General features: G+C 61.8%; 1 protein-coding gene across 7 annotated transcripts in view; it reads right to left on the reverse strand.

Moving 5' to 3' along the window:
• ARHGEF10 (Rho guanine nucleotide exchange factor 10) overlaps positions 1–15811 on the reverse strand; it is an 83952-nt gene that overhangs the window by 22074 nt on the left and 46067 nt on the right. For 5 of the 7 annotated variants that reach the window (XM_082715281.1, XM_082715279.1, XM_082715283.1 and 2 more), the window contains 4 exons: positions 15579–15671; positions 12009–12179; positions 10631–10776; positions 7897–8072 (listed from right to left, as the gene is read on the reverse strand). In XM_082715281.1, the coding sequence (XP_082571407.1) occupies positions 7897–8072; positions 10631–10776; positions 12009–12179; positions 15579–15671 (586 nt within the window). The remainder of the gene's footprint in view (positions 1–7896; positions 8073–10630; positions 10777–12008; positions 12180–15578; positions 15672–15811) is intronic. The other 2 variants (XM_082715285.1, XM_082715280.1) reach the window with 1 other exon arrangement.

The following is a 15811-nucleotide window of genomic DNA, read 5'->3' on the forward strand; positions in this document are numbered from 1 at the left end:
CCTTACCAGCATGTCCACATGACCTGAAGCACCGGCGGTGGCCACACACGTGTGCTTTCCTTGTAAGCCGCAGACCCCGCAAGCTCACCGGTGGCAAGGTTACTCCTGCTCCGCGGGCTGCATCGACCTGCCCGCAGCTGGCCTTTGGTTGAGTTGTTTCAACTGTCACACAGGAAAGCCGCCGACCCTCTCACCGCGAGCCCACGGCCCTTGAATTTTAACAGGGGCGGCTGCGGCTCACAGAACAGCGCCTTCTCCCCGAAGACCCCGGCCAGCCTGCCCTGTCCGGCAGCCACGGGTTTCTCCTCCAGCTTCTCTGTCTTCTCAAAAACATCGTGCCCGAGCGCACACCATATCCCACTTCTGCTTTTCGTGGGCGTGAACAGGAGACTTCTGTGCACACGGAGGTCTGAGTTGCCTTGAGCTGGGGAGCCCAGCGTCGAACCCGACTTGGGGCCTCGCAGGGTCGGTCCTGAGCCTGCTGCACCATCACGGGAGCACGAGGAGAGCCAGGCCGCGCCGTACGTGGCACGGAGATGTGGCACGGAGACGCGGCCCGGCTCTGCGGTGTGACGTGAGCAGGGAGGCGGGCTCTAGCCCAGCGCATGAGACTCTGACCTCGGTGACAGCCCTGCAGACAGATGTTCCTCCCACGGAACTCCCATGTGCCCCACGTGAAAGCACGTGTCTCAAGAGACAGAGACCACAGAACGCTAGGTTGGACATGTCTCAGGGGCCAGGCTGTCGGATCTCACCACTGGGACTTGGGAGTCCCTCAGGGAGATCCCAGGGAGAACCCTGTGGGCATCTGGGCACAGGTGTGTCTTCCCGGCCACCTCAGGGCCACCTTGGGGCTAGAGGCGGTTGGCGTGCAAGGCATGTGCCGCTTGCGTGTTGCTGAGCTGCCTGTCGTTCCCCACGACGCACGTGACGTAACCCGGGGCCTGCGTGTTTCAGCCGCTGCCCCTTCCAAAGCACGAGGCACCGGCTTGCTTCCTGGGTGTGGGCCACGACCGCCGTCTTCCCACAAGCAGACCCCACGTGCCTCTCCTCCAGTGTCCGGGTCGTTCCTTTGTCGGGAAGCAGCACACTCCCCGTGCTTTCCCCAAGGGCGAGGAGAGCGGTGATCTGAGAGCGGTGATCTGAGAGCGGTGATCTGAGAGCGGTGATCTGAATCAGGAGAGCTTCGGCGCTCCCCAAGCCTCCCCACCGGTGTGAGCCCAGCTCTGGGGAGGAGTGGGCAAGCAGTTAGCACGCAGACAGGCTCGAGCTGCAGGAGTGTTCCCACGAAACGCGTGCGCACGCTGGCGGTGCCACGAGAGAGAGGGACCCGCCGATCCGGAAGTCCTCGGTGGCTGACACGGGCGCGCCGCCCAGACGCCAAGAGCTTGCCGCGGCCTCCCCACCCCACACCTCCGAGAGACCCCTTGTCACTCCCGGGTGCCATCTCCGGCCACGACTCTGGACGGCATACCAGCCCAGGATGCAGGCGCAGACCGTGGGAGTCTCCCTGAGGTCTTCGCAGCTCTCCAGGACAGCAGATTTTGGGGAGCAGCCAGGCCGTCTCTGCGACGGGGGCCGGGGGCACAGGGAGCCAGAGGCTCACACCATGCGGGGAAGTCAGAGTCATCCCGGAGCCCCACAAGCACGCCAGAGCTTCACGTGGAGGCCACGGACCGCTGTCCCCAAAGCGATCAGGGAGACGCTCCTCATCCTCTGCACCCTTCCCACGCAGCCCCGGCCCCAAACAGTGCTGCGCTTTCCAAGTCACTGTGGTCTCGCTCGACGCCGCTGCGTCGCTCCCGTCCTCTGACCTTGCGCACACCTCTGGCTCTCTCCGGAGGTGCGGTCCCTGTCCACAGGCCACGGTGAGCACCAAGATGCTGAGGGAGGTTCCCGTCACCTGGGGCTCCCACGTGACAGACTGCCGAGGCCTGGTGAGTATTTCTAAAGTGGCCAGCAAGTGGGGCGCTGCCTTCCGGGGTACCGGGGGCAGAGCTGGGGCTTCTGCTCCGCTGCCAACCGGCACCTCTGTACACCCCGTTCTGGCTAAAACCTAACCCACAGCCACATCCCCCAAGTACCGCATCTGTGACTTGTCTACAGTTCACTTTCTGACCACAGCCCAGCCCTCCCCCTGCCCAGCCTCTCTCTCCAGGACCCTCTCTCTAGAATCAAGGATGCCCAGGTCTCCGCCAGCTCATCTATAGCAATGACGTGACTTCCTTCCTTATCCCTGACCCCTGGCACCCACCACCAGAGCCCCCACTTTGAAGCCGGACCGCAGAAGGAGGTCTGGACACGTTGAGAACACTTGGACAGGAGTGGACACACTGGGCAGAGGCTCTGGGGATGGCAGGGAACACTGGTCCAGCGGGGAGGGTCGGGCTTTCTACAACCCGTACAGAGTTGCTGGCGGCAAACAGGGGGCGGCTTTGCTCCTCGGAGCTGCGGTCCCTCACCACATGCTGCCCGGGAGAGGGCAGGTCACCCCCGAGGCAGTCGCACCCTCTTCCCACGGCGGTTTGCTGGGGCACAGTGTGCGGCGGCTCCGGGAGCAGCAGATGCAGGTCCCACGGCCCCAGGAGCCAACAGCGTGTGGCCCCCAGCACTGAGCACCCGGCCAGGCTGACACCCACCACCCTCTTCCCGCACGAACGATGCGGAAGTGCCGGGCCTGGTCCCTACAGACACAGGATCGGCTTGTGCACGCACAGCTGGCCACACCGCTGTCCCGGCGTCTGCAGACCTCCTGCTCTCCTCGGGACGCGCTGGGAAGAGGCGATGATGGGTCTCTGCCAGGGGAGGCTCCTGAGGACAGGAGACCCGCTCGCACCCCGTATCCGGCAGCACCGTCCCTGGAAACCGGAAGAGATCCAGAGGCCGCCGCGGCCGGAGCTGATCTATCGGAGCTGACTGCGTCAGGCAGGAGGGCAGTGTGCTTCCGGCCAGCCCAGTCCCCAGGCAGGGTGCAGCGCGGTGTGTGTGAACGTGCGGATCCCCGCCGGGCGCCTCAGGTAAACCCGCCTGGCCGCCGCGCTTGCCCGCCCCCAACCTGAGCCCCAACTCACAAAGAGGCCAAAGACAGGTCAGTCACTCCAGAAAGTAACACCGAATTTGGTGAAGGAATTCGGAAGGTCTGGAGGCTGAAACCAGCCATGGGCTCCCAGAAGGGCCTGGACAAGCCCGTGCACGCCAGCCCGCAGGCCGGTGCAGACAGCAAAGTGCAGCACCAAGACAGTGTCACAGCTCAGGGACGGACGCGGCCAGGCAGCTCCACGCTCTGCAGGGGGCTCTCCAGGGCCGGGGGGAGGGGCTGCTGGGGTGCAGACGGTGCCTCCTGCGTGCGGCTCCCGCGAGGCCCACGGTGGTAACCTCACCGGCTCCTGCAGCCCGGCTGCTAGGCCGTGACACCCGCGCTCTGTCTTCAGTGCTGAACAAGAGACCGAATTCCCCAACGCGGAGCTCAGAGCTCAGTCATCCACACGACAGAGAAGTTGCACGGCTACTGAAGCAACGACTCCTGCCTGACGTCTCAAACTAACCGACGGTGGCAAATGCAGGAGGACCAGAAGGAACAACAGCACTGTGGGGGCATCTGAAGCCCTTCTAGAAAACTCCGGAGACAGTGGAGATGGCCCAGCGAGCTATGACTCGTGGACAGACGCGGGTTTATGCACGGAGCAGCACGGCTCGCTGTTCGCAGGCTGGTGGGAAGAAGATCCAAATTCTGGACTTGACGTGCAAGAGCAGCTCCTGGTCTGGCCCCAACAACGCATGGACCCTCATTGCTGGAGGCGTGTGGGCAGGGTGGGCGGGACAGTCCTTCCTGCCAGTGAACCTGCCGTTCCCTGTCCCTGACCGGAAGCCTGAAAGTGCCCCACGGAGGTCTGGCTGGAGTTCAGTCTTCCAACACACAGAATTAACACATTTCAATTTGTTAAAGAATTTTTTAACCGAGAAGGCATTTAGAGGGCCACATGCTCCACAGACATCATTTCAGGAATTAGAGCTAAAACCTGGATCCCCTCACGGACAGGAAAACCAGCAGACAGGGGTCCGCACAGCTCGGGTGCGGCACTAAGCCAGGAACGCAGAGAACACTCGCTCCCACGGAGGCCGGGTGCTGGGACCCCCCCACGACCCGCGGACTCGCTGCCCACGGGCCTCCCCGCTGCCCGCAGCTGTATGGCAACAACCTGCTAAAACCCCGCACTTACACAAGGAACGCGTCCGACGCAGACCTGAGATGAGTGACGGGCTCCAGAAACAGGAACAGAGCACGGGCCCAACGACAGGCTGAGGCTCGGGAAGGCGCCCCTTCCTGGACTCCGGGGCCCAGACACGGCTTCCCGGAGGCCTTCCTGTCTGGAACGCTGCGTCCGGACGATTCCCAATCCAACCCTTTCATGGCCACAGTCTGTCCATGACGGGGAACGAACAGCACGTTAAGGCTCCCTCCGGGAAACACCAGCACTACCGACGCGGGACCAGTCCCCGCCGTCCTGTCTTCGTGTCTCCAGAAACAGTTTACGGAGCGATCGGTGATGATTCTGTGTTCCTGCTCTGACTCCACACTTTGTTGTTCTGCGTCCAGCCATGCGCGCCACGAAGCTGTACAAGGAAGAGGCTCTGCCGAGCGGTGTCTCAGGGTCTGCGGCCCATACAGCACCGCACCGCCCGGTCTGGGCCCTTCCTTCCGGACAAAGCAGTGCCGCTGGCCGGAGAGCCACAGCGAGTGCCACGCCATGGCCCACGCAATCCCGAGACAGCCCGGAAGCCTCCTGGCGTTCCTGCACCTGTGGACGGCCCTGGACCCACAAATGGACCAGGCTCCGTCCTCCAGAATCCCGAGGGAGCGCCACAGGCTGGAAGGGTCCAGTCACAAAAACCCTCAGCGCTCCCTGGGCACAAGCTCCCTCCGTGCTCCGGGTGGGTGTCGGACAAAGGCCGGCGGAAAGAATCGACGAGTCAACAGGCGCGTCGCCCACCTCCGGCTCCCGAAACCCCGCTCCTCCTCACAACCAGCTCCAGCGGTGGCTCGGAGAAAACGGTCCCTGCTGACCTCCCGAAGCATCCTGCGCCCCAGGCTCTGTCGAGGACCGTATCCAAGTACATCAGCCGTTCTTTGCATCCATCTCCTGGGGCGTCAGAAGGCACCGTCAGCCCCTTACTCGTCAAGGGGTAGCCAGGACGCGGCGCTGGGTTTTGAACAGGACTTCGATAAACAGGTAGGTAGAAAGATGCAGTTTCATTAAAAATTCCATTCAACGGTGATTCCAATTTTCTTTTCATCTGCCCAACAAACACTCACGGGGCGCCCACCGCATGCCCAGCCCCAAAGTGGGAAGGGGTCGAGGGCTAGCTCGGTGCCGATGACGTCTGCGCGCACCCCTCCGTTACCAGGACCCCGAGTCCCTAAAGTAAGGCACCGCGGTAACGGGCCGCACTGAAAGACGGAGCACGCCTGTGCACGGGCCACAGCACGGGCGGTGACACAAGTGACACCCACGTGCGGCCTCCACCGGCAACACGGAGTGGAACACACCTCAGTGGACGGCAGACGGGTCTGGTCTTCACCCCCCTCCTCAGGACGGTGTCCACACAGACGCCCCCGAACAACGGTGCTCACGAGGTTAGCGCTTGCTTCTTGGGAGGGACGGGAAAGGTCAGAGCAAGTCAGAACACAACCGTGTACGGCCCCAAGCACGCTCCCAAGTCTCTTGAACTTAGGATGTCGCATCAAACTCCTCCTTAAACTGAAGAACGAAGAAAACCCGACACTCTCCCAAAGGACACGTTTTCTTCTCGCTGACAATGAGAACTGCACCTGCCGTCACCGACAGAAGCTCGTGGGAACGTTTCTGGCGCCCGTGTCTGCTCTTCCGGGGCCGGTCCACCGTGAGCAGCTCGGCTTTGACCTGTCCAGGTCCATTCCTACGCAAGTTGCTCTGATAGACCTGCGGCCGCGCCAGGAACGTGTCGTACCATGTCCTCTCTGACGCTGTGTGTCCCCTCGCTGATGTCCCGCTGATGTCGCTGAGAACACAGGACAGGATCCGTGTATCGTGCGAAGCGTGCGCCAGCTGCTCCTGCTCTCACTGGGGCTTCCGCTCGGCAGCAGGTTTTCACTGTTAAGTTTTTGGAGAGTCAAATCATGGATGAGGATCTTCAACGGACGGGGGTTGCTGCCCCTCACCCCGGAGCTGCTTCAGGGTCAGCTTTCCCATGCTGCTAACGGATTCGAATCTCGTTCTGTGTTAGCTCCATGGAAGTTATGAATAAAAACTCAAGTAAGACAACGTAGCGATGCTGTACTGCCCAGTGTCCCTTCTACGACCAAAGCCGCGGGTCAGTGATTCTCTGCGGTGACTCAAGCACAAGGAGGCAATCTCACCCGCGAATACCTTCTAACATTGCTGCTGTTACAAACACAGGAAGGCACGGTGCTGTCTGCAAAACCAAGACGCACCTGGGATTTGCACCCAATTCTGCCAAGCAATTTACATGGACTTTTCCGAACTTTCGAGATACGCAAGTGGAACGTGAGTACATCCCGGAGACCCGCGTCCGTCTGGAAGAACCCCTCCCTGCCCCGCCCGCTCAGGACATTCCCGCCGTGGAAACTGTGACTCGCTCCGGGACTCTGATTATTCGCGGAGCCTGTCAGCCATGCCGATAAGGACTTGGCGGTCAGTGATTCAGGACTATGGGACCCGTAACACGGGGCCTGGGGACGCGGTCTTCCAGGCTCATCCCCACCCCAGGGACCGACGGCTACGTCACATGAGCGAGAACAACGGGAGACCTCCCAGCCGATGAGACCCGATGCTCCTCAGGCCTGTTCCGGGAGTCCGAGTGGACGGGTCCAAGAGGCCGGGAGAGCTGCGGGCTTTAAAGGCCCCTCCTTCTGAACGCGCAGAAACAAAGTCATCAGAGAGGCTGTCCCACATATTTACGGCACGAACATTTAATATCACGGCTCATTCCATGTATGAAAAGGCCGACTGCGGGTCCCCACTCACTGTCTTGTGTGTTCCACGCCTGGGGCAGAGGCCGGCGCCAGGGTGAAACTCAGCCAGGCTTTAATTGCATTAAAAAAGAGAGACAGAAGCACCTGGGGGGCTCAGTGGGTTAAAGCCTCTGCTTTTGGCTCAGGTCATGATCCCAGGGTCCTGGGATCGAGCCCCGAGTCGGGCTCTCTGCTCAGCGGGGAGCCTGCTTCCCTCTCACTGTCTGCCTCTCTGCCTGCTTATGAACTCTCTCTGTCAAACACATAAAATCTTTAAAAATAAAATAAAAAAGAGAGATGGAAGGAGAAAGTCAGGAATACTACAACACATTCAAACTCTCCAGTCCCAAGACCCTTCAGCAATAAAGACCACACACGTCCCAGAGCTGCAGAAGCACTGCCAGTGTCAGGACACCCGTGGCTCGTCTCGGCCGAGCACCCGGCACCCCCTCCCCGGGAGCTGCGGCAGAGCAGGGGCTGCACCATGCCGGGGTGCACGGCAGAGCCAGGCCCACGGCCGAAGGTCCCCACCCTGCTGGACGTCCATGCGCGCTTGGGAGACGGGAGGTAGCGCCCTCCCTGCGGAGTGGGAAAACGCAGAACGGAAATCACAAACGTGGGGAGACGGCGCGTCCCACAGGATGCAGCTCCCCTGCTAACCCAACGGGCGCACGCCAGTGAGGTGGGCTCAGAGATGAGGGGCCGGTGGGCTCTCCGTCCACGTGTACCAGCCGGCGCAAAACAGGGCTCCGAAGACGGTCTCGTCCAACAGCCCCACCACCCCCCGGGGGCCCCGGACGCTGCGGAAGCCGAGCAAACAGGGCGCCTGAGGTTGGTGTTGACGCGGCCGCAAGACACACGCACATGAGTCAAGTGTCACTTACTCGGCTTGGCGTTGGCGACCACCGCCAGGCTCTCTGGGGGGTGCACGGGGGGGCACCTGTTTTCTCCAGCCCCGTCGCTGCTGCCATACTCCACCACTTCCACGCGTCCAAGAGGGACGCTCCACTTCAACAAGTACTTCCGGCCGGGGGACGCCAGGGCGTTGCTGTCCGCGGTGCTGAAAGAGGAGGCCGCAGGTTAGCATCCCTCCCCGCAGAAGTCAGGACACCTGTCGTCCCTTGACACTCGGGCGAGAAACACACCGTTGGGTCCCCCGGGACCGCGCAGGGGAGGGCAGGAACCCTTCACTGCCTAATCTAGGGGGGCGGGGGAAGACGGAAGGCTTATCTCCCCAAAGCTCCCGCGTTTCCACAAATGCTTAAAGGGGACGGCCAGAGGCTCCCTGACGGACGGCTGGGCAGATGCTCGTGTGCTCCGGCACAGGCTGCTATCGGGGAAATGTCCGCTTCACATCGGAACGCTTTACTCCTGGGGAGAGCGAACCTCGTCTAATAAAGTCACATCCTGCCATCAGGCTCCCTGATGAAAGTATGTAGGTAAAAATTAAATAAAACAATCTCATGACCTGTGCAGGTTATTTTCTTCTTTGGGCCACACAATGAGGTCTACGTGCGGAGACCCCACGAGCCACACCTGCTCCGTAGGGGAAGATACGACAGCAAACACCTGCGTGACCAGCACCCATCTGGGCTGCCAGGCCGCCAGCCACCTGAGGTCCTCCGCGTGGCCAGGAAGCCCCCCTCCCCCCACCAGGGGCAATCACTGCTCCCCACTTCTGGTCACTGTCTCAGTTTGCTTCCTGCAAGATGTACGTATCTTTTCCAGTCCAAATGTACACAGGAATAACCAAAAGTCCAGACGCTGCACTTCCAACCGAAACGCTGGACGTGTTGGTGCCCGAGCTGCCCGACGTCCCTCTGACGTTGGAAGACCTTACTTCTCCACGTCTGGTCCGCGGGGTAAGGGGGAGGAGGAGAAGGCTATGCTCAGACGCTGTGTGCTCTAGGGGTTCTGCGGGCTCTGGACGTAAAAATGGAGAAGCCCAAGAACTCGACCCCAATGTCTACTCATTGTGTTTGAATCTAAAATCTTCACTTCTGCTGAGGTTTGGGGGAATCTTTCTATTCTGATCATCCTCGGGGCCACTAGAACATTTTGGCCTGACCGAGGTGGCTCCTCCCTGCACCGCCTCCCGGGAGTGTCGCTCAGAACATCTCAGTGGCCACGGAACAGCGTCCCGTTTCCTCACTTCGTAGAAGGCTGTCGGAACCTGGCCTCCCTGCCACAGCCCGGGGCATTACTCTTAGGAACAACCCTGATAGTGAACACACAGCTAACCCCCTTTCTAAGGGTTTGTCCACTTCTTGCTCATCTTGAAAGTATATTATCAGCTTCAGGTTTTTAAAAATGACATAAAATTTTTCCAAAGACCCAAACTGACCGAGGGGCATGTGCTGGAGCAGGTACCTGGGCCGCCCCCGGGACCCCGCAGGACGGCGAGCAGCCCTCCCGCTACATTCAGACAAAGCTTGCTTACGAACAGCAAACCCGTGGGACAGAAAACACACACGTGTGCACCGCGCTTCGCTGTCCACAAAGTCCTTTCACCGTGTGACCTCATCTTTCCAGTGTGTGCGGAGAGCTGACCGCCTCCCCTGGAGGGGGGTGCTTCCTGCACCGTTAGGCCTAGAAACCAGTCTGTGCCATTAGCTTCCGTGTGGCAGGAAGTGGCTCTCGGGGTGGGAACACAGGGAGCAGAAGGCACTCCCTGCTGGGACGTACTGCTCAGACCTCTCCAGGCCCCCAGGCTCAGCCCACGCCTCAGTGACCTGCTCCTTTCCACACGCAGGTGAAGGCAGTGGCCAAACCACGCCGAGCGTGGCTGCTTCCAGAGGTCTGAGTGTGGCCACGGCAAGTTTAACGATAAAGGCTGAGCCTTGGGTATGAATCAAGCAACTTCCTGACATGGGGCTGTCGTTAAAACTGGCACATTTGGGGGTGGCTGGACGGCTCAGTCGGTTAAGCAACCGACTCTTGGTTCTGGCTCAGGTCATGATCTCGGGGTCGTGACAGCGAGCCCCGCACCAGGCTCTAAGCTGAGCAAGGTGTCTTGAGATTCCCCTTCTGCCCCACCCCCACTCATGCCGTCTCCCCTCTCGCTAACAAATAAAACATTAAAAAAAAAGGGCATATTTTCCAGACTTACTCTGTACCTGTCTCAGAGCCACTGAGGACGAGGAGGAACCGTAACAAACACTGACAGTTACCAGACAGCCCCGTGCCGGGCGCCAGGCTGACCTGTCTCACGGTGCTCCTCAGCGGGACCCCCGGAGTCCCAGGGATCACCAGCTTCCCCACCAGGACCCTACAGAGTGTGTGCATGAGTCTCAGCGAGACGGGGTGACTTCCCAGAGCCTTGGAAGGTGGGGCTGGACTCGGGCCATGCTGGGTCAGCCCCTGGAGGATCACCCACCCAGACCTGTGCTGGGACGGCCCGGGACCGGGGGCCGGCCACCATGGGGGGCCCACAGGCATCATGCTGGCTCTGGTCTAGGGGTGTGCTCATGGAGGCCCAGCACCCAGGCCCCCTGGGAGAGGGAGCCCTGATTCACAGGCCAGTTCCGTGCTGTTGCCACTCAGAGCACGAGTTCAAGCAGCCATGGTTTGGTGCACACGTGGGCGCTCAGCGGACCCCTGGGTGAGGCCCCCGCTCACCGTGCACTGACCGTGGCACACATCAACACATCGCTCAGCAGGAAGACACGGCGCTCCTTGGTTTTGACGATCTCTCCCCGGTCGTTGTACACGGTTTCGATCATGTCATCCGACCGCACGAGGTACCGATTCCCGCTGCTGAGAAGCTGAACATTCAAAGTCACAGTTGACGCGCTCCCCGCAACCGAGGTCGTCAGAAGGACAGAAAGCGTGAGCGGAAGTCTTGCAAAATATAGGAGCACAGAGCGTCAAGGCTTTGCAGGTTTTCCCCTATACGGAGAATTCCCGCACCTCCGATCACCCTGTATGCGTGCACTGCGTGGAGTGCTGAAAGCAGCTTTTTACTCTGTGGTTTCAGTGTTTGGAATTACCTAGAGTGAGGGGACTCTGACCACCACAGCCCTTACACAGCTCCTCCAGCCGAGAAACACGGACCCAGGCACGGGGGGCCCACCTGTTCTCACCCGTCAGCCGTACGCCTTCTCCTTAAACAACTTGCCCGAGTACTAGCCCCAGCCCTTAGAGACTCGTCCGCGGCTGGCCGGCTGTCCTCACTGTCAGTCTGTTCTCGACATGTGCACGGGGAGGACGAGGCCGTGCGCACAGGCACTGGATCGCCAGCGAGGGACACGCAGCCCTTCCTCGTCAGCCTTACTCGGGGCCCCACACACGTCTGCAAGCGCTGTTACCAGAGCCAAGCAGGGTCCTAAACCACGTCCCCGGCGCTTAATGCTACCTTCAGCTCACAGAAATTCCTACTCAAATTATTAAGAAAGTCAGGTAAAACCTGTTCCTCAAAACGCATTAAAGTTCTCGTCGTGAACCCATGGGGGGTCACTGGGAGGACACTGGCCCTACAGACAGAAGCGGAAATGACCTTAGCGACGTAGGTACGACTCGGAATTACTCAACACCAAACCTCTCCCCGTGGACCGGGGCTGTGAGCAGGTTCAAAGTCCACGTCCACCCAGGCTGCTGTCCCCGGCCGGGCTCGACCGCATAGAGCAGAAACGCAGCTCTGCCCGGGCACTGCTTTCCTGCCGCGGCTCCTTCCCGTTCCCACAGCTTAGTCCGAGCACGGACGGGTGCAGGTGAGAACGAATGTGACCCCCTCGGCTTCGGTCGTGACCCTCTGAGCGCAAACACCGCCTTTTGGCAGCGAGATTCAGACCCCGCGAGGCTGTCGCGGAGGCGGGAGGCCCCTCCCCCGAGGAAGCCTGCCCGACCCGCCGGATGCTCTCCAGCGACCTCGGAGGCAGGGCCGGGGCCGGGGCGTCGGCACAAAGCTTCCAGAAGGTGAGTAGCGAGTGGCGGAAGGAAGGGCGGCGTGTTAGCCACGGCACAGCAGGTCCCCGCGCGGACTGGGGAGCCGCTCAACCTTGTTCAGGTATCTCTCGTTGACGGCCTGGGCGACCTGCTTGATCTCACAGCGCTGGTCGGCGTCTCTCTTCCTCTCGTTCAGCTTCTCCGCTAGGGTTTCCAGCTCGGTCAGCGCCATCTGAAGGGGCAGCCGGTCTGGGTGGCCTCGGGACGTGTTCTTCAGCATGTCCTGGGGGAGAAGCACCGTCAGAGGAGTCACGGGACTGCCGGGGCGGGGGCGGACCGTGGCCCACATGTGCTCTCAGCCAGCGGCCGTGAGGCTCACACACTCCGTCGGGGGGGGGGGGTAAGATAAGCACTGGGAGAGAAGGCGCAGCCGAGTGACTCACGATCTGGCCACACACGGGAACGGCTCCTTTTGCACAAACTAAAGGAACTTATTAAATGGCTTTGCTAATGGAAAAAACCAGCATTTCCCAATACAGGGCACCATAAATATGAACGCGCCACATCTTAGAAGCGCCCGCCCTCCGTAACCACGCTCAGGGTCACTCCTAGCCTGCTTCTCTCCACCCCAGTCGGACCCACGGACCCCGGAGGTCAGCTTCCAAACACGGAGTCGGCGGCATTCCTCCCGTGCCTTCACCCCGCACGGAGGACCCAACTCTCCCAGGGGCCGGACACCCCCTGTACGCATCCGCAGGCTCCCAGCGGGAAGAGGGTGCTGCCAGGAGGGGCGGACAGTCTGATCACCGACAAAGTGACACCACACGTGTCAAACACGGGAGTCGGCTTTCAGGAGCAGCATCTGTGGGACAGTCACGGGCCGTCCCCCTGCTCTGACACCGGACACGGGGTGGGTCTCCGCTCACTCACACAGGCCACGTACGGACTCCTGAAGACGGAAGCAGACGTGTCTGGAAGCACCCTTCTCACCCGGCCCCCCGATGCCGGAATTCAACGGTGCCTGCCTCACCTTTCCACCTGCTTTTCATCTGAAGGAAAAAACCTGCAGAAGCGACGACATATTTCCACTCTGCGTGGGCTGTACAGGCCCTGCCGCGCGCCCGCGTCCCTACGCGTCACTGCACAGGCCCTGCCGCGCGCCCGCGTCCCTACGCGTCACTGCACAGGCCCTGCCGCGCGCCCGCGTCCCTACGCGTCGCTGCACAGGCCCTGCCGCGCGCCCGCGTCCCTACGCGTCCCTGCACAGGCCCTGCCGCGCGCCCGCGTCCCTACGCGTCCCTGCACAGGCCCTGCCGCGCGCCCGCGTCCCTACGCGTCGCTGCACAGGCCCTGCCGCGCGCCCGCGTCCCTACGCGTCCCTGCACAGGCCCTGCCGCGCGCCCGCGTCCCTACGCGTCCCTGCACAGGCCCTGCCGCGCGCCCGCGTCCCTACGCGTCCCTGCACAGGCCCTGCCGCGCGCCCGCGTCCCTACGCGTCCCTGCACAGGCCCTGCCGCGCGCCCGCGTCCCTACGCGTCGCTGCACAGGCCCTGCCGCGCGCCCGCGTCCCTTTCCAGGCAGCAGACCCCTCAGGAGAATGCCACCTGCTCCAGCGGTGCGAGCTGGCAGGGCCGGCCCCGGTGCCAACCACAGTCAGGACACAACCATGCAGGGAAAAAGGACGTCTGTCCCTCCGTCCAGACCGTGAGTCCCACTGGTCCAACATGGGACAGATAACAGCAGTGGGACACAGTGAGATAAACATTCCTACGGGACCATGTTCTCAACCCAGCAGGCCCAGAAAAGCCAGGGCCATTCAGCTTTACCAAGGGTCAGGGAAGCCTGGGGGGTCCCAGCGCGACCAGTAACATGCCCCCGGAGAGCTGGGGTCGGCGCAGAGACAGGGAGAGCAGGCTTCCCGATGGGCCAGAAGAGTGAGGAAGCACGCCGGTCCGCACGCCATCCCTCCCTGCGTGCACGGAGCAGACTCAGAAGGGAGGGGACACGCGGTCTAGTCTTCCAGCCCGGCCGCCGGCCCCCGCGGTCCCCCAGGCAGCAGCTCCCGGGAGCACCCGTACTGGGAGCAGAGCCCCTGCATGACCCAGCCGCCCAGACTGCACACTCTGCGTCCAACCATGCATTCTCCTGAGCCCCAGACCCACCCTGAGCCCCCCAACCTGTCGGGGGAGCCACTCACAGGGATCCCGGAGGTCTCAGGTCAGGCTCCTGAGTCCCAGGAGGACGGGGCGGGGGTCGGGGAGGAAGAGCCACAGAGGGACCGATCTCAGCCCACGGGCACAGCTGTTACACGAGTGTTCCTGGACCAGAATCAGAGAAATGTCACCCAAGACCACGACCCTGCTCTCAGGCACCATGAGGCGCAGAGCCTGTCCTCTGGTGTTTTCGTTCTGTTCCCCACGGCCCTCGCACCTCTTCTAAAAATACCTATTTTGGTAATACCTGAGCCAAAGGTCTACCAGGACTTACTAACAGTTAACCAAAGGCTGACAAACGAGATTGGAAACCACATCCAGCTGTAACAAACGAAGAACAAAAACCTTCCACGAGTGCGGCGTGAAAACGCAGCAGGTCTCGGCACGCGCCGTGGACGGGGTGACCGGGGTGACCGGGCGTGACCAGGCACGCACCAGCACGCACCAGCACAGTCTGCACGTGAGGTTGAACATGCTCCACACGATCCCAGGGAGGTCATGCCTTTGCCCTTGGTCCCTGTGTCCCGCTCTAGCTAAAGAAGGAACTAATGGGCTCCACCTTCCTTCCTCACCGAACTGCCCGCCTGGGGCCGCCCACAGGAGCAGCTGTGAATCAAACACATTTTCTGGGTATCCTGACGGCTTCTGTTATTAGCCCTCCAGCACACACGACGGAACCCGAACCTGGATCGGACACATACATAACGGACGCTCGCTAGAACATGGACGTGGAAAACAGACAAAGACTAACGGCCCCACGAGACCAGCCACGGACACAGCAGATGTCAGCGGTCTGGGGTGCGTGTCCTTCTTCTCACAGCGCTGTGACGACGCGGTCTGGGAGGTCACGTTCCACAGGGATCTGGTCGGTCACAGCCTGACGAATCGGTGGAACCCACACCCGGGGGCTGCTGTGCGCTGTCCGCCTCCGTGCGGCGGGGCCCCGGCTGTGGGGAGGGCGAGGCGTGTGCGCCGACGGAGCGTCCCGCGGAATCAGTGCCTCACATCTGGCCTCAAAACCGGATTTGTTGGAAACAACACAGGCACCAATCTGAATATGCTTAGTTTCCAACCACGTCGGGCCCACGGGTGAGCCTCTCCACAAGGCGTCTCTGCTCCCTACACCGTCTGTGGACCACGTTTACAACAGGCTCGGCTTGACGGAGTCTGGACTCAGGCTCCTGAGCCCGCCCGTGCCCTCTGGCCGCAGAGGGTGGGTTCTTTCCCACCTGAGCCTAGACCCAGACCCTGATGGCGGAGGACAGGGCGGATTCCTTTCTGTCCCTGGAGAACCTGCATCCGCCCCGTCGGGCCGTGCAGGAGTGGGCCGGTGAGGGCCCGGGGCCGTGTCCACACTCGGGAGCCCCAACCCTGCCCGCCATAACCGCCCGGGGAGGGAGGAGCCCGGAGACGGGGCCGGGAGCACAGCGGCGGCGCGCGGGCGGACGCCAGGAAGGGCACGTCCTTACCTGCAGCAGCAGAATAAACTGCGGGAACCTCTGTATGGGCTTCGTCATCAGACTGTAGAGCGTGACGCGGTCGGGGCTGGACTCCTGGCACTGCTGTGGGGAGAAGCCCGGATTCTCGCACTGCGGCCGGCAGGGACCCCCACCCGGGGCCACGGCTGCCCTCACCCGACGGAGACCGTGCGGCAGACCCGCTGCAGAACCCCACACCCGGCACCGCCCGCGTGCTCGCGCCT

The sequence above is a fragment of the Mustela nivalis genome (genome assembly GCF_964662115.1).
Source record: "Mustela nivalis genome assembly, chromosome: 20".
NCBI lineage: Eukaryota > Metazoa > Chordata > Mammalia > Carnivora > Mustelidae > Mustela > Mustela nivalis.